This window comes from Oncorhynchus gorbuscha, linkage group LG16, assembly GCF_021184085.1.
Source record: "Oncorhynchus gorbuscha isolate QuinsamMale2020 ecotype Even-year linkage group LG16, OgorEven_v1.0, whole genome shotgun sequence".
Classification (NCBI taxonomy): Eukaryota; Metazoa; Chordata; class Actinopteri; order Salmoniformes; family Salmonidae; genus Oncorhynchus; species Oncorhynchus gorbuscha.
In genome coordinates this window covers 16763169-16786665 of record NC_060188.1, presented here as the reverse complement: position 1 = coordinate 16786665, position 23497 = coordinate 16763169, and the positions used below count along the sequence as shown (strand labels likewise).

Below are 23497 nucleotides of genomic sequence, written 5' to 3'. Positions count from 1 at the left end.
TAGGCCTACTTACGCAGGGGTACCAAAAATACAGCAAAAAACATGGGGATGTGTTCCTTCTTTTTGGTTCTCAAAATAGTTTGTGTGGACTCCTTATGCAATTACATAAGGCCTTGTGGAGGAAAGGGTGATGTAAGATGGATGACATGTTCTCACACCAAGAATGTCGTCAGCCCATCTGTTTGCATGGTCAGACAGGTTTAGCAGTGAAAGGTTGCTTCACCGACTCTGTGTGACTCTTGTCTCTCCCGAGTGGCGCAGCAGTCTAAGGCACTGCATCTCAGTGCAAGAGGTGTCACTACAGTCCCTGGTTCGAATCCAGGCTGTATTACATCCAGCCGTGATTGGGAGTCCCATAGGGTGGCACACAATTAGCCCAATGTCGCCGGGGTAGGCCGTCATTGTAAATAATAATTTGTTCTTATCTGACTTGCCTAGTTCAATAAAGGTGAAATATATTTTTTAAATAGCGCTTCCCTCATTGTCTTCATCAGGAGAATGGTTCAGTTTGGCAACAATTATTGCCACCTTCCTTCCCCCTGGTAGACATTGTCTACAGTCCAACCAGACATCATGTCACCTGACTGTACAGGTTCTTAGTTTGAGCTCATCATAACATGGTTATGATACTGAGAGGTTTCTTGGAGCACATCTCTGATGGTTGACGTTTATTTTTTATATTTTTTGTATGTGGAACAGTTTGAGTCCTCTGTAATGCCAACATGCGTTGTCATTTTAGAGTGACTGTGTGACAGATGTGCCTGATGTCAGCTCCACTGTCCATCAGTGTGTAATAGTAGTCCTGGGGAATCAAATTCAGTTGTATTTATTTTGTGGCCGTAATGTACATCACAGCAGGTTTTCTCCGACCTTCCTCTCCATTCCCTAGTTGTTGCAGGGCTCTACGCTGACCTTTTTTATAAGGAGCGCGTGTGAAAAATGTAGACACACGCAAAGAAATTTAGGAGCACAATGACAAATATTTGAGATATTAAAGCTAGAATCCATAATTTATCTAGGCGCGCCTAAATAAAACAATTCTGGTTTCACAGCTAAATATTTAAGTGCATATGCGAGTGAAATGATCACACTGTAGAACCCTGTGTTGAGAAGACTTCTCCACTTCTAGAGTGTGGGAGATGAAGCATGTATTTAAATGCTCCTATGATTTTGAGCCTAGTGAAAATCTTTTTTCTTAAAAGCCTGCTCTCTGTTTTGCTTATGATCTGAAGTGACAGGTGAGATGATGAGATCTTGGTGGTGTTTTTTTCACCACATCAAGCTGTGGCCCAGAGACTCTGGGTTAGGGAAGGTTTGGCCGGTAGGGATATCCTTGTCTCATCGTGCACCAGCAACTCCTGAGGCAGGCCGGGCGCAGTGCACGCAAGGTCTCCAGGTGCACGGTGTTTCTTCTGACACATTGGTGCGGCTGGCTTCCGGGTTGGATGCGCTCTGTGTTAAGAAGCAGTGCTGCTTGGTTGGGTTGTGTTTCGGAGGACGCATGGCTTCGACCTTCGTCTCTCCCGAGCCCGTACGGGAGTTGTAGCGATGAGACAAGGTAGTAATTACTAACAATTGGATACCACGAAAAGGGGGTAAAATTTTAAAATAAAAAATGCCTTAGATGGATATTTACATTTTTTACCAGTCCTTTGGCCCAACCACATTTCTACACTTGCGTTCTGAAGAGTTGGGTTTGATGAAATTCTACTCTGCATTCCCCCACTAACCCCCACCCTGCCCAACAAGGCTACATTCAGGTCTACAGTTAAGTGGTGTGGCAAAGTCTTTAAAAAACAACCCACTTTTGTCCGGAGCAGAGATGAGTGCACACATAGAGAGGAGAGTCCTGCCCAGTGGCAAACCTACTGAACTGTCCCACTACGCAGGGCTTTCTGGAGCGTGTGGCACGCTCATGTTAGCCCAGCCAGCCATGGCAAACATACCATGACACACAACACATAGGCCATATAAATAACCTACCCTCATTTAATGTCTACAACTACCCTATAGAATGTCCATGAAGACTTTATTTTACTGTCTCGATTCCCATTGAACCCTTTTATGTGTGTGTGAGTCATATTGTCCTGTCACTGTTCCTCTGTGGAGAGGCAATGGAAGCCCCAGCCCAGATAAGACTTGCATTATCTTGGAATGAGAGCCTAGACAGGCCCGGATTTGAGAACTCACCAGCGCCTAATGGGCTGGCTGGAAGCAGAGGGATATTCGTCCTCGAGAGTGGGGAAACCAGGAGATGGATCAGGCTGCAGGAGGAAGATTGGTGATTACCGATTAGGACCTGGTCCACCTCCAACACTTGTTGATCCAAACTCTCTCCCTCTCCTTCCTTCCTTCCATCTTTCTTCTCTTTTTTTTTAAGGCGCAGTGAAAGGAGGAGTGGTTGGGGGGAAAGGAAGCTTTTTGTTTACAGAAGAACAATGCTGCGAATGAGAGCGCTCAGTCCTGGAGTCAAAACAGGGCTAGAGACAGGCTGGCAGGCAGGCTTTCCAGGGAGATGTCAGACTGTCTGGTGGATTGGGTCAGGACACTGGACTAGGAGAACCAGGTGGATGGGAAGGGTGGTGCAGGGGTTAGCAGCAGCAGCACTATTATTTTAGGTCACACAATTATGATTTCACACTGAAAGAGGTTGATTTTGACATGTCCCTCTTTTGTTAAATTCCAGACCTGATTTTGACTTTGGACAGGCTGGTAATGGTGGGTTTTTATAAGGCAGTTCTCTTTTCCCACACCCCCACTTCCTCCTCCTCCACAGGCACTCCAGTGTGATGGTTAACCACAGAGCTGTACACCAGGGCAGCACTGTGAATTCCCCTTTTTCCCCACAGCATCCATTTCCCATGTTCCATCCCACTGGGTTATAGTTTGAGTGTGTGTTTGAGAGAGAGAGTGGGAGATGTGTGGGATCCAGCTGAAGTGCCTCCATTTTGTTTTGGTTAGTGATTGTTTGCTCATTCAGTGTGTCATGTGACCTCTCCCTCCCCAGGTGGCCTGAGTGGTGGGGTGCATTGAGTCCCCAGACACTGGGTCTCTTTGTGTCCAGCCCTGGGAGAGACTCACCCACTTCTCTTTCTCCATAGGTGGAACTTTAACTTTACACTCAAGGTCTCTGCCTGCCTCTAACCTATCTGTTCATTGATTTTGACCGAGAAGACCAGGAGGTTGAGGTGTTTGCTGACCCCCCCCCCCCCTTTTGGGAAGCTACCTAGTTTGGCCTGTGATTTGGAAACCTATGATGTGACTAATATCCCACTGACTGACTGTCAGACACAAGGAGGATACACAACTCCTCTGCTTCCCATGCTGGAATGCCGGTTATGTTCCAGTTTAGTCATTAGATATGTTCCACTTGTTTGTTCCTGTTGGTGCCAATGACTCAGGGCTTGTAGGAGGACATTAAGTGATACCACATCTTTAACAGGATATTAAGAGATGAGGCTTCATGGGTCATACGAGTGTGTGTGGGTGGGTTTCTGAATGTGTTTCCAGCTGCAGCTTCAAATTCCTCTCCAGCTGTTTGGTTGTGGGCCATTTAGATATGAATGTAGAGTAAATGTAGAATATGTTAGCCTAAAAGGCTTTTGTCATTTATCAGAGTTGCATGTGATGCCAGTTCCCTATGAAGGCTGTGTGGACAGCCTGGTGATGGAGGGAAGGAGCGTGCGGCGTGGTTATCATTAGCGTTCAAGCTGTGATATACAGCAGCTATTACTCACTTTGTCACCCCCACAGATGCCTTAGTTGACTGATGTTGCAGCGCCGCGCCTGGTACAAGGGTGACACCATTGAATAACTGTACACTACAAGTCTACTCTGTCCACCCTGTCATATCCACACTCAACTCATTCCACTGCTATACAACAATTAGGAATGCCTCTGAGCCCACCTCTATTATAGTGTTTTTGTTTGTGTGTGGTATTCTTCTCCATTACCGTATTCATAGTTTTAAATGTCAACACTCATTAGCCTACTCCTCTCCCGTTGTGAGCAGCTCAATTGTGCTGTCTTTCCTCCCTGTCAGTCACACTGCAGTCGTTGGGTCTTTGAGCTGGCGGCAGCGCGACCAGAATGAGAAACACAGACACACAGAGAGACCCTTCTCTCAGCCTTGACTCGATACCGCCGTCGCTATGGCGACTGAGGATTTAAGATGCACCAAGATGCAGAGGGTTACGTGATGTTTTTCCGGAGTGTTTAGTAGGGGCAGACAGGGTGAGAAATGTTTGGAAAATTAGTTTTGCACCAGGGGTGGGTTTTGGATAAGGCTGATATTTTTCCTTCCGCATAGTCATGGCTAGAAGGGAAACTGCTTTTGCCAAATGAACATCAAAAGTAGAAAAGTTTTCCTAACATTAACCTAATTCTCCTAACCTGCTATGTTAATACTCCTAACCTGCTGCATAAGTTCTCCTAACCTTTTGTGTAAGTTCTCCTAACCCGTTACGAAAAATATGACTAAAGCTGTATCCCATCCAGTCAAAACCATTCCACATGGGCAATAAGGTGGAATTGGTTAGAATTGTCACTTTTTTGTACCATTTTTGACTCTCCAGTTAGCTCCCTCCCAATCAAACCCCTCACCCTTATTCATTTTGGCAAGTACATTACTCGGTTGTGCAAAAAATCGCAACTCCTTGAGAACAGCATTTTGTTAAAAGTGGACATGGGAAATAAATTATGTGATTCTAACTAACCAAAATAATGTTTTTTACATTTCTACTTTTTTTCCCCAGGATTGTGAGTGTGGCGCTTTTTGTGTCTTGTGTGTGCAAGTGCCCATGACGTTGCGTTCTCTATATTTACGTGTGTGTCAAATCAAATTTAATTGGACACATATTTAGCAGATGTAATTGCTGGTGTAGCGAAATGCTTGAAATGTGTGTGTGTGTGGTCATGTTTATGTGCCTGGATGGAGAGAGCTATATATTTGTCAGTGTGTGAGTATGAGAAAGTGCGCCCGGCGTGACCAATAAAAAATAGGTTTACGATGCCGCCCTGTAGGTGCAAGCTGGCCGGTTTCCTTTTCTTAGGGAAGGCTCCTGTCATCAGGACAGACTTCCTAGAAACCCATACATTTAAAGAATTTTGTGTGCTGGCAGGAAATGGGGACAATCATTTAACTTTATGTCATTAAACAAAGCTATCATGACAGAAAGTTGATTTAATGAGGGTGTTCCGTAGGTTGGATCATATGGCTAATATATTTCTGTCAGCGACATGGTGTTTGCTCTGTTTCTTCAGTGGCTTATGGACTGTTTAATGCAATATTCTGTATTGGTGAGATGGGAGATGGTTCTCTGACTGTCCCCCTACAGTTCTCTTCCTTGTTCTACATTCAGATCCTCCATCAGTTCTTTCCTATTTAGAAACTATTTAGAAACTACTTGTAAATACACTATCTCACCAAAAGTATGTGGACACCCCTTTAAATTGTGGATTCTGCTGTTTCAGCCACAACGTTGCTGACAGGTGTACAAAATCAAGCACACAGCCATACAATCTCCATAGACCAACATTGGCAGTAGAATGGCCCGTACTGAAGAGCTCAGTGACTTTCAGTTCATCAAATGTCTGCCCTGCTAGAGCTGCCCCGGTCAACTGTAATGGCTGTTATTGTGAAGTGGAAATGTCTAGGAGCAACAATGGCTCAGCCGTGAAGTGGTAGGCCACACAAGCTCACAGAACGGGACTGCCGAGTGCTGAAGCGCGGAGCATGTAAAAATCGTCTGTCCTTAGTTGCAACACTCACTACATAGTTCCAAACTGCCTCTGGAAGCAACTTCAGCACAATAACTGTTCGTCTGGAGCTTCCTGAAATGGGGTTCCATGGCTGTGCAGCCGCACGCACACAAGCCTAAGATCACCATGCACATTGCCAAGCGTCGGCTGGAGTGGTGTAAAGCTTGCCGCCGTTGGACTCTGGAGCAGTGGAAATGCGTTCTCTGGAGTGATGAATCACATTTCAGCATCTGGGAGTCCAACAGATGAATCTGGAAATGGTGGATGCCAGGAGAACGTTACCTACCCCAATGCATAGTGCCAACTGTAAAATTTGTTGGAGGAGGAATAATGGACTATAGTGGAAAGCCTTCCCAGAACAGTGGATGCTGTTATAGCAGCAAAGGTGGGATCAACTCCATATTAATGCCCATGATTTTGGAATGAGATGTTCGACGAACACGTGTCCACATACTCTTGGTCATGTAGTGTATGTAACACCATGAGAAGTATTAAACAACCATCACCGGGGAAACATTTAAGAGCGTGGCTGTTTGACAGTCAGATTTACACACGAGAGGCAAGTGCTCCGCTACCATGGGAAAGAGCCCTTGAAATCACTAACTAACCAAAATGTGTCCCGAATGAGTGACAGTGAGGTACAAACCAAGGGTCCCATAACCCTTTGTGTTCATGTAAGAGTCAATAACTCTCTGAATCCTCTCCCTGTAAAAGTATAAAGCAGAGCCGAGTGATTCAGCCCTCCTTTCCATAAGGGGTGACACCCCTGAAGAGTGGACCGGGACACTGTGTACCGTCTAGCAGGTCCATCTCCGGGATCCTACTGCAGTCAGTCTATCCGTCCATCCAAAGGGGAAGCCTGCTGAGCCGCTGGCATAGAGCCCTATCTGACCACGGCGTTCCCTTTCCTGGGGTCAACCAGCGACATTATCTGGAGCCCGCCATGTTTAGCCACGGTAGGTTAATTTAGCTGCCCTTCTCCGGGGAAACCCATCAGACAGTCAGGGCCGGACTCACGGAAATATGTGTACATCATTATAGTTTACAGCCGGTCTTCACTCTAGTTTACTACGTGATCAGTCAGATTATCTGCTCAATACCTGCATAACATTGACCTACCTATCCTACCACTTATATTGGTGGTTAGGCTATATATTGACTGAAGGACAGGCAATTGGCCCATGGTGTCTGAGTTTACGCTTGTCTGTATGTAAGGTAGGTCCCTAGAATTTTTTTGGTTTTTGCCTAATTCCATATTCTCAGTTTAGTTTTTCAAGGTTTTTGTTTCCCCCTGTTTATTTCTGGTTTTCACTCTCCAAATCAAACTTTTTTTTAAATAGAAAAACAACTAAATTGGATATTGTAAGTCTACAACAATGCTTAAACCACATCAGGAGACCACTTGAGGTCTGTGACATTTTTTATAAATGTAGATTTTGGGGTGTAGCACATAGCAAGAGGCCATTATTTAGTGTTATTTTTGTGGTGTATGTGATGGTAGAATTTGCGAAACAAACTTTTAATTTGATTTATTTCACCTTTATTTAACAAGGTAGGCCAGTTGAGAACAAGTTCTCATTTACAACTGCAACCTGGCAAAGATAAAGCAAAGCAGTGCGACACAAACAACAAAGCAGAGTTACACATGGAATAAATACGCACTAGATTGATGTAAATAATCCATTTAAGCATAGGTTACTTTGTAGTTAACATTTTATTGAGAAGGTTTTTTGGAATGCCTTTCCATCTACCAGAAGACTTTTCATTAGCATCATCGCTAACGACTACAAAAAGTGGTAGACGCTCTCACTGCGCATACACAGATGGGGAATTCTCGTTAACTCTTCAGAAAGTTGCAGGAAATACATATCACTGATGTATTCTGTTCATGTCTTATATATGATAAGCTTGCTCAAATTAATTAATTTTCAATACATTTAGTTGATTCCCTACTAAATTCAGTAAAACAATTTATATGGTTGAATTCTGTATTAATTTCTGGATTAGAGGTCGACCGATTAATCAGAATGGCCGATTTAATTAGGGACGGTTTTCATAACAATCGGAAATCGGGATTTTGGGGTGCCGATTTAACTAATTAAACAAATGTATTAGTGTTTTTTTTATATACCTTTATTTAACGAGGAAAGTCAGTTAAGAACACGTTCTTATTTTCAATGACGGCCTAGGAACGGTGGATTAATAACTACCTTGTTCAGGGGCAGAACAACAGATTTTAACTTGTCAGCTCAGGGATTCAATCTTGCAACCTTACGGTAAACTAGTCCAATGCAATAATGACCTGCCTCTCTCTCGTTGCACTCCACAAAGAGACTGCCTGTTACGTGAATGCAGTAAGCCAAGGTAAGTTCCTAGCTAGGATTACATTTATCTTATAAAAAACCATCAATCATAATCACTAGTTAACTACACATGCCTGATGATATTTCTAGATATTATCTAGCGTGTCCTGCGTTGCATATAATCTGACTGAGCATACAAGTATCTAGGTATCTGACTGAGCAGTGGTAGGCAGAAGCAGGCGCGTAAACATTCATTCAAACAGCACTTTTGTGCGTTTTGCCAGCAGCTCTTTGTTGTGCGTCAAGCATTGCGCTGTTTATGACTTCAAGCCTATCAACTCCAGAGATGAGGCTGGTGTAACTGAAGTGATATGGCTGGCTAGTTAGCGCGCACTAATAGCGTTTCAAACGTCACTCGCTCTGAGCCTTCCAGTAGTTGTTCCCCTTGCTCTGCATGGGTAATGCTGCTTCGAGGGTGGCTGTTGTCGTTGTGTTGCTGGTTCGAGCCCAGGGAGGAGTGAGGAGAGGGACGGAAGCTATACTGTTACACTGGCAATACTAAAGTGCCTATAAGAACATCCAATAGTCAAAGGTTAATGAAAACACAAATGGTATAGAGGGAAATAGTCCTATAATTCCTATAATAACTACAACCTAAAACCTCTTACCTGGGAATATTGAAGACTCATGTTAAAAGAAACCACCAGCTTTCATATGTTCTCATGTTCTGAGCAAGGAACTGAAACGTTAGCTTTCTTACATAGCACATATCACACTTTTACTTTCTTCTCCAACACTCTGTTTTTGCATTATTTAAACCAAATTGAACATGTTTCATTATTTATTTGAGGCTAAATTGATTTTATTGATGTATTATATTAAGTTAAAATAAGTGTTCATTCAGTATTGTTGTAATTGTCATTATTACAAATAAATAAATACCGGCCGATTAATCGGTATTGGCTTTTTTGGTCCTCCAATAATCGGTATTGGTATCGGCGTTGAAAAATCATAATCGGTCGAACTCTAGTCTGGATACTGTGATTCCATCCCCGTTCTCCTCATCGCAGATTTTACAGGGCCATAGTAATGAGAACTCCTCTCATGTTCTGATGGTTGGCTTACATTGGATGATGATTGCAGTCCGGTGCTCCATTCATGTGCTGCAGTCTATCTCAGCATTGGCTTCTCTGCTGCCATTGTCTGGTTATCTCTGTAATTTCAGTGGTTTTGTCTTGGGTCTGCTGTGCTATAATTCGGCCTGTTCTATATTTTACATGTATAAGTGTTGTGTTGTTTTCCTGCTGAATTGATGGCTAGGTTTAATGTATGCTTACAGAAAGCTGTTGGTTTTCATGTCCCGGTCAGAGGGACATTACTGCAAGTTCTGGTGTTCCGTGATGTGTCATTTCACTACCACAGTCAGACAGGCCTATTGTGTCACCGGCCTCCTCTCGCTTCCCTCTTCCTCTCTGCCAGTTTACAGTTGGCTACATGAGACTCACCATTGCCCTTTCTCACTGGGACTCCCTGTAACGTTTGAACTGTTCATGTCCATCTCCTGTAGCTTTGCTCCGCTGCAGCTGTGAAAATACAGAAAATTACCATCTTTGAGAGTCCATTTCTGTTGATTAAATCATCTTTTTTGAGAAACACACTATGTAGCTAGTTTTCAGGACCCAGCGTATGTCGATCTGCCCGTATTTGGTTGTAAAAGAAGCGAGACCTGAATAGTGATATCACAGAGTGCTGTCACCTGAGTCTTACAACTCCTCACCCCCTCACAGCACCTCACACCCCGACATTCTCTCTCTCTCACACCTCTCTGCCTGTAAATAATTAATTAGATCACTGAAGCTAGAGCGGATGTGCAGAGCGAGGTGTTGTGGACCCTTTCAGGGGCCTGTGGTGTGTGTGACTGGCATACAGTGTGTGTGTGAGACTGACTGAGGGAGATGCATACCAGATGTTTGAGTAATGAGGTGGGTTTCACTGGAACGGAACACATTCCCAGGGATGTTTGCTGGAAGAAATTCTTCCTCGTCTGTCGAGCATGTTCTCCCTTCCCATCCCCCAAGAGGGTTTAGATTCGGTTAAGACCTATTTTTCTCCCTCCTCTCCATGTTAATGGTGTAATTTTCATTAAACCCAGAAACCCTTTGTGTGTGCTGAGTGTATCAGTAAACACCATGTGTAGATGTTTGTGTTTCACACTGTGGTCTGTGATTTGTGTGTTTAATTCAGTCCATGGCACTCTTAAATGGTGTTCTGTTCCCTCTCATACGTTGTTTCAGCTCAGACCTAAATTGATTTAGGAGTCAGGTTATGTTTCACATGCAGTGTAAGCACTGTGGTTCTCCCTGTGTTTGGCTGTGGGTGGGTGGGGAGGGGCAGATGAATAGCGGTGGTTGTAGATTCAATGGCTTAGGCTGCTGTCTGCCCCTATGGGCCTGCCTTTGTTTATTTGTGTTAGCAAAGTAAAGTCTGTACACACCTGCATGTGAGCAGGTCTCTGTTGAGAGAAGACACACAAACGGCCTTGGGGCCCGCCAGACACGAGACCAATTTCATCTCTCAAAGATCTGAAATCAACTCACATGGAAACTATAGACGGCTGTCGCACCGCAGCTGGCGTCTATGGGGGTGGTATTGAACTGCGCTGGTAGTGAGCATAGTGGGTGGATTTTGATCAGTAGGATGTGACCGGAATGGCCCAAAACATACATAGACAAAATACACAAAGTTAATTGAAGAACAATAGAAAGGCCATTCATGCCTGTGGCTGTGTCTGTACTGAAGTGGACCAGAGGGACTGGGCTTGGGCCGGGGCTGAGTAAATGTAATTGCTGGACTATTAAGCGCACCTGAATATAAACCGCACCCACCCAATTATTTAAAAATATGTATTTTGTACATAAATACGCCGCACATGTCTATAAGCCGCAGGTGCCTACCGGTACATTGAAACAAATTAACTTGGTCACTATCTTCCTCCTCCTGTGCACTGAAACCACTGAAGTCATCTCCTTCGGTGTCGGAGATGAATAGCCTCAGAATTGCTTCATCCGATGTTGGATTGTTTTTTTATTGTCGCTCTCGTCACTTTCATCCGGAGGCAAATACCCCGCTGAGCTCATGCTGCCCCTTCAACACGCAGCAACGAAACCCGTTGATGATAGTGGATTTTTTGACAATGCTCCACGCTGTCAGGACCCACTGGCAGACTTGACCATAAGTTGCTCTTCGCATGCAGCCCGTTTTAGTGAAGGATTTCTCCCCACTTGTCATCCAAGACTCCCACTGAACAAGGAGCGCCACCTTAAATGCACGATTTACACTGATGTCGAGTGGCTGCAAATACTTTGGGCCATCTGCTTTTCTTCCCTCTGAAAGCCTTTGTTGTCTTTTTGCACTGAGTCAGTTCCTCACGCTGCTGTTTCCAACGTCTTATCATCGACTCATTAAGGCCAAGCTCCCGTGCAGCAGCTCTCTTTCCTTTTCCAACAGTCAGATCGATCGCCTTCAACTTGAAAGCTGCATCATATGCATTTTTTGTCGGCATGAATCTTGTGAAAGCGGGAAAAATCCATAAATTAGCCGCGTCATTGTATAAACCGTGAGGTTCAAAGTGTGGGAATAAAGTAGCGGCTTATAGTCCGGAAATTACGGTAAGTGACTGAGTGTGTGTCGGTGGCTCCAGACACCCAGGTGGCCATTTTTCCAGGCCCAGTGGAGGGTGTTTAAGTGTCTCTGCCTCATTGCCTCAGCAGCCCCTCCATGGTTCTCACTGGGGATCTGCCCAATCTACTACTCTGCTGCTGCAGGCTGGCTGGCTGCTGTGGGGAAGAGTATATTGAATTAATGTGCGAATGCCTTATGATTCAGCATGTCGCCAACAAGTGCCCATATACACTATCGTCAAGTTACTTTCTTGGTTGAGTTGCTGTTAATCAACTACTATAGCTATAAAGCATGTTGATGTGGGTCTATTTTCTGGAGCGGAACAGGAGAGTTCCTCATGGCATTGACTCATCACCTGGTTGTCAGCTTATTTTTATTTTATTTTATTTCACCTTTATTTAACAAGGTAAGCTAGTTGAGAACAAGTTCTCATTTGCAACTGTGACCTGGCCAAGATAAAGCATTGCAATTTGACACATACAACAACACAGAGTTACACATGGAATAAACCAAACATACAGTCAATAATACAGTAGAAAAATAAGTCTATATACAATGTGAGCAAATGAGGTGAGATAAGGGAGGTAAAGGCAAAAAAAGGCCATGGTGGTGAGGTAAATACAATATAGCAAGTAAAACACTGGAATGGTAGATTTGCAGTGGAAGAGTATGCAAAGTAGAAATAGAAATAATGGGGTGCAAAGGAGCAAAAATAAATAAATACAGTAGGGGAAGAGGTAGTTGTTTGGGCTAAATTATAGATGGGCTATGTACAGGTTGTCTTGCCGGCTGATTTGTAGGGATTTTGCAGCTCTTTCAGAACATAAGCAATCTGGATTTGGGTGAAGGAGAAATGGTGGGGGCTTTGGCGCGTTGCTGTGGAGGGTGCCGGGAAATTGACCAGGGTATGGGGAAGCCAGGTGGAAAGCATGGTCAGCCGTAGAGAAATGCTTATTGAAATTCTCAATAATTGTGGATTTATCGGTGGTGACAGTGTTTCCTAGACTCAGAGCAGGGGGCAGCTGGGAGGAGGTGCTCTTATTCTCCATGGACTTTACAGTGTCCCAGAACGTTTTTGAGTACTACAGGATGCAAATTTATTTTTGAAAAAGCTAGCCTTAGCCTATGTATATTTGTTCCTAACTTCCCTGAAAAGTTGCATATCACGGGGGCTATTCGATGCTAATGCAGAACGCCACAGGATGTTTTTGTGCTGGTCAAGGGCAGACAGGTCTGGAACCAAGGACAATATCTATTCCTAGTTCTATTTTTTTTTTAATTGGGCATGCTTATTTATGATGGTGAGGATGGCACTTTAAAATAATAGCCAGGCATCATCTACTGACGGGATGAGGTCAATGTCATTCCAGGATACCCCGGCCAGGTCGATTAGAAAGGCCTGCTCACAGAAGTGTTTTACGGAGCATTTGACAGTGATGAGGGGTGGTCGTTTGGTCACAGACCCATCACGAATGCAGGCAATGAGGCAGTGATCACTGAGATCTTGATTGAAAACAGCAGAGGTGTATTTGGAGGGTGAGTTAGTTAGGATGACATCTATGAGGGTGCCCGTGTTTACGGATCTGGAGTTGTACCTGGTAGGTTCATTGATCATTTGTGTGAGATTGAGGGCATCAAGCTTAGATTGTAGGATGGCCGGGTGTTAAGCATGTCCCAGTTTAGGTCACCTAGTAGCACTAGCTCAGAAGATAGATGGGGGGCAATCAATTCACATATGGTATCGAGGGGGCAGAGGGAGGTCTATATATAGCAAGCGGCAACAGTGAAAGACTTGTTTCTGGAAAGGTGAATTTTTAGAAGTAGAAGCTTGAATTGTTTGGGTTGAGACTTGGATAGTAATACAGAACTTTGCAGGCTATCTTTGCAGTAGATTGCAACACCGCCCCCTTTGGCAGTTCTATCTTGGCAGAAAATGTTATAGTTGACAATGGAGATTTCAGGGTTTTTGATGGTTTTCCTTAGCAAGGAATCAGACACGGCTAAGACATCCGGGTTGGCAGAGTGTGCTAAAGCAGTGATTAAAACAAACTTAGGGAGTAGGCTTCTAATGTTAACATGCATGAAACCAAGGCTTTTACGGTTAAAGAAGTCAACAAATGAGATCACCTGGGGAGTGGGGCTAGGCACTGCAGGACCTGGATTAACCTCTACATCACCAGAGGAACAGAGAAGTAGGATAAGGGTACGGCTAAATGCTATACGAACTGGACGTCTAGCACGTTCGGAACAGGGAGTAAAAGGAGCAGGTTTCTGGGCACGATAGCATAGATTCAAGGCATAGTGTACAGACTAGAGGTTGGCCAATTAATCGGAATGGCCGATTTAATCAGGGCCGATTTCAAGTTTTCACAACAATCGGAAATTTGTATTTTTGGACACCGATTTGGCCGATTTAAAACAAATATTTTAAAAAATGTCAAAAAGAATTACACCTTCGTTTAACTAGGCAAGTCAGTTAAGAATACGTTCTTATTTTCAATGACTGCCTAGGAACGGTGAGTTAACTGCCTTGTTCAGGGGCAGAACAACAGATTTGTACCTTGTCAGCTCGGGGATTCAATCTTGCAACCTTACAGTTAACTAACATTAGCCCAACGCTCTAACCACCTGCCTTTCATTGCACTCCACGAGGAGCCTACCTGTTACGCGAATGCAGTAAGAAGCCACGGTAAGTTGCTAGCTAGCATTAAACTTATCTTATAAAAACAATCAATGAATCATAATCACTAGTTAACTACACATGGTTGTTGATATTACTAGTTTATCTAGCGTGTCCTGCGTTGCATATAATCGATGCGGTGCGCATTCGCAGAAAAAGGACTGCCGTTGCTCCAACGTGTACCTAACCATAAACATCAATGCCTTTCTTAAAATCAATACACAGAAGTATATATTTTTTAAACCTGCATATTTAGCTAAAAGAAATCCAGGTTAGCAGGCAATATTAACCAGGTGAAATTGTGTCACTTCTCTTGCATTCATTGCAAGCAGAGTCAGGGTATATGCGATAATAATAAACATTTTGTTTTCGAAATTATAGTTTCCGGATTCGACCATATTAATGACCAAAGGCTCGTATTTCTGTGTGTTATTATGTTATTAAGTCTATGATTTTATATTTGATAGAGCAGTCTGACTGAGCGATGGTAGGCAGCAGCAGGCTCGTAAGCATTCATTCAAACAGCACTTTTGTGCGTTTTGCCAGCAGCTCTTCACTGTGCTTCAAGCATTGCGCTGTTTATGACTTCAAGCCTATCAACTCCCGAGATTCGGCTGGTGTAACCGATGTGAAATGGCTAGCTAGTTAGCGGGGTTCGCGCTAATTGCGTTTCAAACGTCACTCGCTCTGAGACTTGGAGTAGTTGTTCCACTTGCTCTGCAAGGGCCACGGCTTTTGTGGAGCGATGGGTAACGATGCTTCGAGGGTGGCTGTTGTCGATGTGTTCCTCGTTCGAGCCCAAGTATGAGCGAGGAGAGGGACGGAAGCTATACTGTTACACTGGCAATACTAAAGTGCCTATAAGAACATCCAATAGTCAAAGGTATATGGAATACAAATGGTATAGAGAGAAATTGTCTTATAAATACTATATTAACTACAACCTAAAACCCCTTACCTTGGAATATTGAAGTCTCATGTTAAAAGGAACCACCAGCTTTCATATGTTCTCATGTTCTGAGCAAGAAACTTAAACGTTAGCTTTCTTACATGGCACATATTGCACTTTTACTTTCTTCTCCAACACTTTGTTTTTGCATTATTTAAACCAAATTGAACATGTTTCATTATTTATTTGAGGCTAAATTGATTTTATTGATGTTTTATATTAAGTTAAAATAAGGGTTCATTCAGTATTGTTGTAATTGTCATTATTACAAATAAATAAAAATGTCCGATTAATCGTTATCGGCTATTTTTGGTCCTCCAGTAATCGGTATTGGCGTTGAAAAATTATAATCGGTCGACCTCTAGTACAGAATGGGCCTACAGCGGGCGTCGCGCCTGAGGGGCCTGTTGGAATCCTCAGGCAGATTATGTCGGTATTCCAGTCGTAGAAGTTCGGCGGGGTTCCGTGCCCCGTACCGGCAGTAGAAGGGGTCTGGATATTGTAGCCCAGGAGTGGGCTTCGGTGGTAGCACAGGAGCCCTGGCCGGGCTAGCTTCAGGCTAATTGGTGCTTGCTCCGTGATGGAAACGCTAGCCAGGAGTTGTCACCCGGGATTGCGGTTAGCTAGTTGCGAAGATTCAGATGAAAATGTTCAAGATATATGTTCATGTGTTTTCTTTATCACCTAAAAGTCACACTACTTGTCTTACTTTTTTTTCTTTTTTTTCCGTTATTTTACCAGGTAAGTTGACTGAGAACATGTTCTCATTTGCAGCAACGACCTGGGGAATAGTTACAGGGGAGAGGAGGGGGATTCATGAGCCAATTGTAAACTGGGGATTATTAGGTGACCATGATGGTTGAGGGCCAGATTGGGAATTTAGCCAGGACACCGGGGTTAACACCCCTACTCTTACGATAAGTGCCATGGGATCTTTAATGAACTCAGAGAGTCAGGACACCCGTTTTAACGTCCCATCCGAAAGACGGCACCCTACACAGGGCAGTGTACCCAATCACTGCCCTGGGGCATTGGGATATTTTTTTAGACCAGAGGAAAGAGTGCCTCCTACTGGCCCTCCAACACCACTTCCAGCCGCATCTGGTCTCCCATCCAGGAACTGACCAGGACCAACCCTGCTTAGCTTCAGTATTACACATTATAAAATAAATGCTCTTGCTGCTTGTGTAATGTAACCAGGGTTATCCATATCCAAGATGGAGCGCTTTTCGATTCAGTTCCCTGAGCAGCAGTGTATCACTTGTAATATGTCTATCGGCAACGATTAAAAATAACACCTCATTCTCCTCTTCTCTTTCAGTCCTCTGTGCCAAAAACCTGGTGAAGAAAGATTTCTTTCGTAAGTAACCCAGTGAAAGCTGTGTTTCTGATCCTCGACTCCATGTTAAATGGCTTTATAGTTTCATAGTCAGGGGGCTTGAGGGCTTTGATGTCTGCAGTGTGAGATATGTATCCCCCGTGAGAAATGTGAAATGTGGGTCAGTTTGAGCTGATTAAAGAGGGCCTGCTGCCAGCTGCTAGAGTTCCCTACAAGCAGAACGCCATGCTAACACACTAAACCAACCACTACACTACACCAGCAAAGAGGAAAGGGTTAGTAGCCTGTAATGTTACTACTGATATGTTTGCGAGGAGAAAGATGAGCTCACCACATCACAATGATGTAGCTTATTATCAATATTAGCCAATAAAACAACTAACAAAACTAGGACTATTTTATTCCCTTTGTTTCATTCACATTTCATGCATTGAGTCACACAGGTCCGAAATATCTCTTAAGGATCGGACCCTTTCCCCCCCAATTTCGCCTAAAATGACATACCCAAATCTAATTGCCTGAAGCAAGGACAAGCATATTCTTAATATCATTTGAAAGGAAACACTTTGAAGTTTGTGTAAATGTGATATGAATGTAGGAGAATATAACACATTAGATCTGGTAAAAGATCATCATCCCCATCATCTTTGAAATGCAATACAATGTATTTTTCCAGGTTAGGCGCAATTTCAGTGTATGTGCAAATTGTTCGACTGATCCAACGAACCATTGCATTTCTGTTCAAAATTATTTATTAAGTCTGCCCAAATGTGCCTAATTGGGGCAATTCTGTGGAGGTTAAATATGGGATATCAATAAAACGTTACACTGACATTTAAAGCTAGTCCATTTCAGAGTGAAACAGCACAACATTCCAGTGTGTGCTAGGTGTCCATAGTGGCCCCAGTGTTTGGGTGTGTTTGGGTCAGGCTGTCATGGAGAGGGAGTGTGTTAAGGTCCCTGACTCAGGTGGTTTCTCTGGTGCCCATTCCTCCCATTCCAGCACTCAGGGGCTGAGTAAACACTCACTCAGTCAGGGCCTGGGTGGAGAGAACTCTGCCTTGTGTGGCAGCAACGCAGACTTGTCTCTGTGGGATAGTGTGTTTATGTATACAGAGAGATGTATTTCTAAGTGCAGTTTTGTTTTGTTTGTGTGGGCCTGCGTGGCATATGTGTGTGTGTGTCCGTGAGCTTGTGTGTCCACCACACCCAGGCTATGTGCAGGTAAAAGTCATCCAACAGGTCCCTCAGGTCTGTCTATTAGTGTCAATGTCATGTCCACCCGTATCTCTAGATATCAGTCACTCGGCTCAGATTCACTATCAGATTTACACATCAGCCATTCCTAGACTGTCATAGAATGTTATTCAGTAGTTTTCTTCAGATGACCTCTTTTCCCCCTTTCAGAAACCAGATAGTCTCACTTCCATCTGCATAATGAAATCATCAAATAATGATGGAGTGATGCCTGTAACATTTTCTCCTAGTACAGTATGTCCTTGGCCAGGCCAGTGTGCTGAGTGTGTGTGTGTGTGTGTGTGTGTGTGTGTGTGTGTGTGTGTGTGTGTGTGTGTGTGTGTGTGTGTGTGTGTGTGTGTGTGTGTGTGTGTGTGTGTGTGTGTGTGTGTGTGTGTGTGTGTGTGTGTGTGTGTGTGTGTGTTTCCCTGTAGGCCTCCCTGATCCCTTTGCCAAAGTGGTGGTGGACGGCTCAGGACAATGTCACTCCACAGACACCGTGAAGAACACACTCGACCCCAAGTGGAACCAGCACTACGACCTGTGAGTCCCCTCATCACTCAACTAACATAATGGATAGTGCAGAGCTTGCACTTGACATACCATTCATATAGAAGCAGCTATGACTAGATGTGAAACCGTGTATCTAACAGAAACCTTACCTTAACCTGCTGATTTAGTAATGAACCAGCATTCTGCTGAACTGCGGCCCCTCTCTATAACTATCACCAGTGCCCTCTATGCTATATCTACACCAGTGGAGGCTGCTGAAGGTAGGACAGCACATAATAATGGCTGGAACAGCGTGATTGGAATGGCATCAAACACGTGGAATTTATGTGTTTGATATATTTGATACTATTCCACTCCAGCCATTACAATGAGCCCGTCCTCGCCAATTAAGGCTCCACCTGTGATCTAAGCATTCCCTCACTCAACTCCAATGTGCCAAGAGGGCATCAGGGAAGTGCCACACATTGATTCTGCAGGATCTGAATGCCTTACAGTAAGCTGTATTTATGTCTATCCTCTCACTTATCTGTAGGCCAGCAATGACAACTCCACTGGGGTAGTTAACATGAAAAAGAAAAACATTTAAATAGAACCGTGGGGAGGGAAACTAATCTCAGAAGCCTTTTACCTTTTGGGCAGATATGTGCATGTCTTGTTTCACCCATGTCACTTTTCCCAAGGACTGCGTGTCTTGTGAAAACAACCTGGAAAAAAGAGGGGGGAGGAAAGTTTCCAGTATTTGCCCAGTGTTTATCCAGGCGTCACGCGTAGGTAACAGAAAGAGGAAGCACATGTCTCCGTTTGTTTGGTTGCTCAGGATACCAGACCCTCTCCCAACATGGCTGTTTAATTAGCTGTTCATGTCCTGTTTGACAGGAGAGAAATACAGCCCTCAGTCAGTCAGTCCCACTGTGGAGGAGAAAGAGTGCTGGATACGGTGATGGATGGGAGGACATCGACCTGTGTGCTCCCAAGACGGAGCCAAACGCACGCACACACACCTCTCCAGTTTTTATATCATCTGGAACCTGCCTGTGTTTCTTCCTGTTAATGACTATGTTAAACCTTTAGGTGCCTTCCCTCTGTGTGTCAGGGTTAAGGATTACTACTCCATGCTAAGGCACATGGACTCTCCTCAGTGTGTGAAGTCTAATTGACTGAGGGTAGCTGAGCACACTCACACATATTCAAATGGTGTCTGAAACACCTGGTGCTCACGCTCAGCAGAGCCAGAAAAGCCTTTGCTTAATTGGCACTGAAGCTTTTTTCCATTGGTGTTATGTGCACAGCGTGAGGAAGTGTATGTGCTCATGGCAACATTGACACGTCAGGGCCTCATCAGTGGTCTGACCAACAGACTGGCCTATGACCGCTGACCCCAGCCAGCATTGTTGCAGAAGTGGCCTGAATGCCAAGGATAGCAGACTGTGTCTCGTTGGCAAACTGCCTCTCCTCGACTCCTATCCAGCCCAGTTAAAGTATGTGGCGCAGACATGCTGTATTGTAATACAGCTCTGTAGCCCTATTAGAGACAAACCAGGGGACAAACCTATCAGTTTCTTGTTCAGCACGCTTCAAACTACATTTATACTGTCACGCCCTGGCCATAGAGAGGCTTTTATTCTCTATTTTGGGTAGGCCAAGATGTGACAAGGGTGGGCATTCTAGTTTCTTTATGTCTATGTTTTCTGTTTCTATGTTTTGGCCGGGTATGGTTCTCAATCAGGGACAGCTGTCAATCGTTGTCTCTATTTGGGAATCATACTTATGCAGCCTATTTGGTGGGTAGTTATCTTTGTTAGTGGCACTACAGCCCAAGTAAGCTTCACAATCGTTTCTTGTTTTGTTGGCGACATTTACATAAATAAAGGAAAATGTACGCTCACCACGCAGCACCTTGGTCCAGTCATTTCAACGACGACGGGCGTGACATATACTAAGAAGTATAATATGTCAAATTAAATATTATTTGTCACATGCTTCGAAAGCAACAGGTGTAGACTAACAGTGAAATGCTTACTTACAGGCCCTTCCCAACAACGCTGAAAGAAAATGGAGAAATAATAGACAAGTAAAACACGTAATAATAAATACACAATGTGTAACGATAACTTGGCTATATACATTGGGTACCAGTACCAAGTCGTTGTGCAGGGGTACGAAGTATTTGAGGTAGATATGTACATAGGTATACAGTGACTAGGTAACAGTAACAGCAGCGTAAGTGATTAGTCAAAAGAGTTAGTGCAAAAAGGTTCAATGCAGGTAGTCTAGGTTGGTTGGTTAACTATTTGTCTTGGGGGTAGAAGCTGTTCAGGGTCATGTTGGTTCCAGACTTTGTTCATCGGTAGATGTGCTTGCCGTGCAGTAGCAGAGAGTCTATGACTTGGGCGACTGGAGTCTTTGACAATTTTGAAGGCCTGCCCGTGACTGGCAACTGCTTGGCATCCGACCGCAATATCTGACTGAGCGGTGGTAGGCAGAAGCAGGCGCGTAAACATTAATTCAAACAGCACTTTCGTGCGTTTTGCCAGCAGCTCTTCGTTGTGCGTCAAGCATTGCGCTGTTTATGACTTCAAGCCTATCAACTCCCGAGATGAGGCTCGTGTAACCAAAGTGAAATGGCTAGCTAGTTAGCTCGCGCTAATTGTCGTTGTGTTGCTGGTTCGAGCCCAGGGAGGAGCGAGGAGAGGGAAGGAAGCTATAATGTTACACTGGCAATACTAAAGTGCCGATAAGAACATCCAATAGTCAAAGGTTAATGATATACAAATGGTATAGAGAGAAATAGTCCTATCATTCCTAAAATAACTACAACCTAAAACTTCTTACCTGGGAATATTGAAGACTCATGTTAAAAGGAACCACCAGCTTTCATATGTTCACATGTTCTGAGCAAGGAATTTAAACGTTAGCTTTCTTACATAGCACATATTGCACTTTTACTTTCTTCTCCAACACTTGGTTTTTGCATTATTTAAACCAAATTGAACATGTTTCATTATTTACTTGAGGCTAAATTGATTTTATTGATGTATTATATTAAGTCAAAGTAAGTGTTCATTCAGTATTGTTGTAATTGTCATTATTTCAAATAAATAAAAAATGAAATCGGCCGATTAATCGGTATCGGCTTTTCGGTCTTCCAATAATCAGTATCGGTATCGCCGTTGAAAAATCTTAATCGGTCGACCTCTAGTGTAGACCATGATAATTTCACCACTCCACTACAGTCCCGTGGATGTGGATGGGGGCATGTACAGGAGGGGACTAAGCACGCACCCTGTGTTGAAGGTCAGCGTCGCGGATGTGTTGTTGCCTACCCCCACCACCTGGGGGTGGCCCGTCGGAAAGTCCAGGATCCAGTTGCAAAGGGAGGTGTTCAGTACCAGGGTCCTTAGCTTAGTAATAAACTTGGAAGGCACTATGGTGTTAAATGCTGAGCTATAGTCAATGAACTGTATGCATGGTTCAGTGTTGCTTGCCTCGAAGCGAGCATAGAAGGCATTTATCTCGTCTGGAAAGGCTCACGTCACTAGGCAGCTCGTGGCTGGGTTTCCCTTTGTACCCCGTGATAGTTTAAAAGCCCTGTCGCATCCAACGAGCGTCAGAGCCGTTGTAGTATGATTTAATCTCAGTCTTGTATTGGCAAATTTCCTGTTTAATGGCACGTTGGAGGTTGTAGCAGAATTTCTTATAAGCATCCGGAATACCTTCCTGCTCATTGAAACCGGCAGCTCTAGCCTTTTATTGGATGAATCGCATAGCATATTACAGCCTGTGCTAGTAAAACAGTGCTGTAGCTTAGCATCTGCTTCGTCAGACCACTTCCGTATTGTGCACATCACTGATATATATAATTAATCTCCTATAACTTCATAAATACAAATATTGGGATGAAAAGACACGTGCACAATGTTGTGGTCCCATAGCCTGGCCTAGGCCCTTGTCCCTCTCTGTCCCATCTCTGCTGCTATGGGGACTGGGGGAACAGGTGGCGGTAGTGTCCCCAGGGCCCAGCTGGTCCTATCCTGCCTGCTGAGGAAGTGTGACAGCCTGGCCTGCCTAGCACCAACTGCCAAACAATATGCCATATACTGTACCTCAACCAACCAGAGATAACATAAGAGATGGCCTAAGAGGAGAAACTCTTATCTTATTACAAGTAATCATATTATCTGAGAGTTTGGTATGTTTGGCATGTGTATACTATATGTAAAAATACTGTATCTTGTATTGAAAAGCTTAATCCAATGTCTAGTCTACTGCCCTTATTATTTGATACAATAATCATATCCAGATCTGTGTTAGATGTGATAATTCCCCCCTACAAATCTGTCCTGCATTCTAATGCTCTCAGATAGCACCCCAGACAGGCATTTGGCTTCTACTCAAAATGTCCAGACATCTTACTCACAGCCCCATTGTTTCACATCCCTTTAGTTTCTGTAAGCAGCATGGTAATTATAGTGGGATGCAGTCTGCTAACTGTATGGATGATTAGTTTTACACTGAGGAAGAGAACTGGGCTGAACAGATGTGCCACGTCAGATTCACGTAGTGTGAGTTTAATACCCAGGCCTCGACTGACACACACAGAGTGATAACAGAGGCAGTCAGGGAGTAATGTCACGGTTCAACTGTTCACTCTCTCCTTCTTTTCCTCACTTACACTATCCTATTTCTATCCCTCTTTCAGCCTCTCCTCCTCCCTGTCTCTTTCATTTCTCTCTCCCTCTGGGTGATTTTGGGTCAAAGGGCTGTCTTTGGATGATTTGACTCACAGGATCTGTCTGTGTTCGTCCGTCTAGTACCCAGACACTCGGGGTCGGGAGTCGCACATTCACAGACGTCGGGTGGAAAATCCCTCTCAGACACCTGACTGTGTTCTTGTGGGGACGCAGCCCGCGGTGACAGGCAGCCCCGAGCGGATGTGTGCCTCCCCAGCGGGGACATCCAGGCAGAGACTGGCCTATTGGAACAGTGCATTCACACAGGCTTTAGTAACATCTACAGTACATTGGATGTGACTGGAC

At 44.1% G+C, this 23497-nt stretch overlaps 1 protein-coding gene across 1 annotated transcript in view; it reads left to right on the top strand.

Annotated features, from left to right (window-relative positions):
* The window catches only part of LOC123998705 (E3 ubiquitin-protein ligase SMURF2), a 61757-nt gene that overhangs the window by 14001 nt on the left and 24259 nt on the right, over positions 1–23497 (top strand). The window contains exons 2-3 of the mRNA XM_046303795.1: positions 16695–16733; positions 18383–18491. Coding sequence (XP_046159751.1) covers positions 16695–16733; positions 18383–18491 — 148 coding nt within the window. The remainder of the gene's footprint in view (positions 1–16694; positions 16734–18382; positions 18492–23497) is intronic.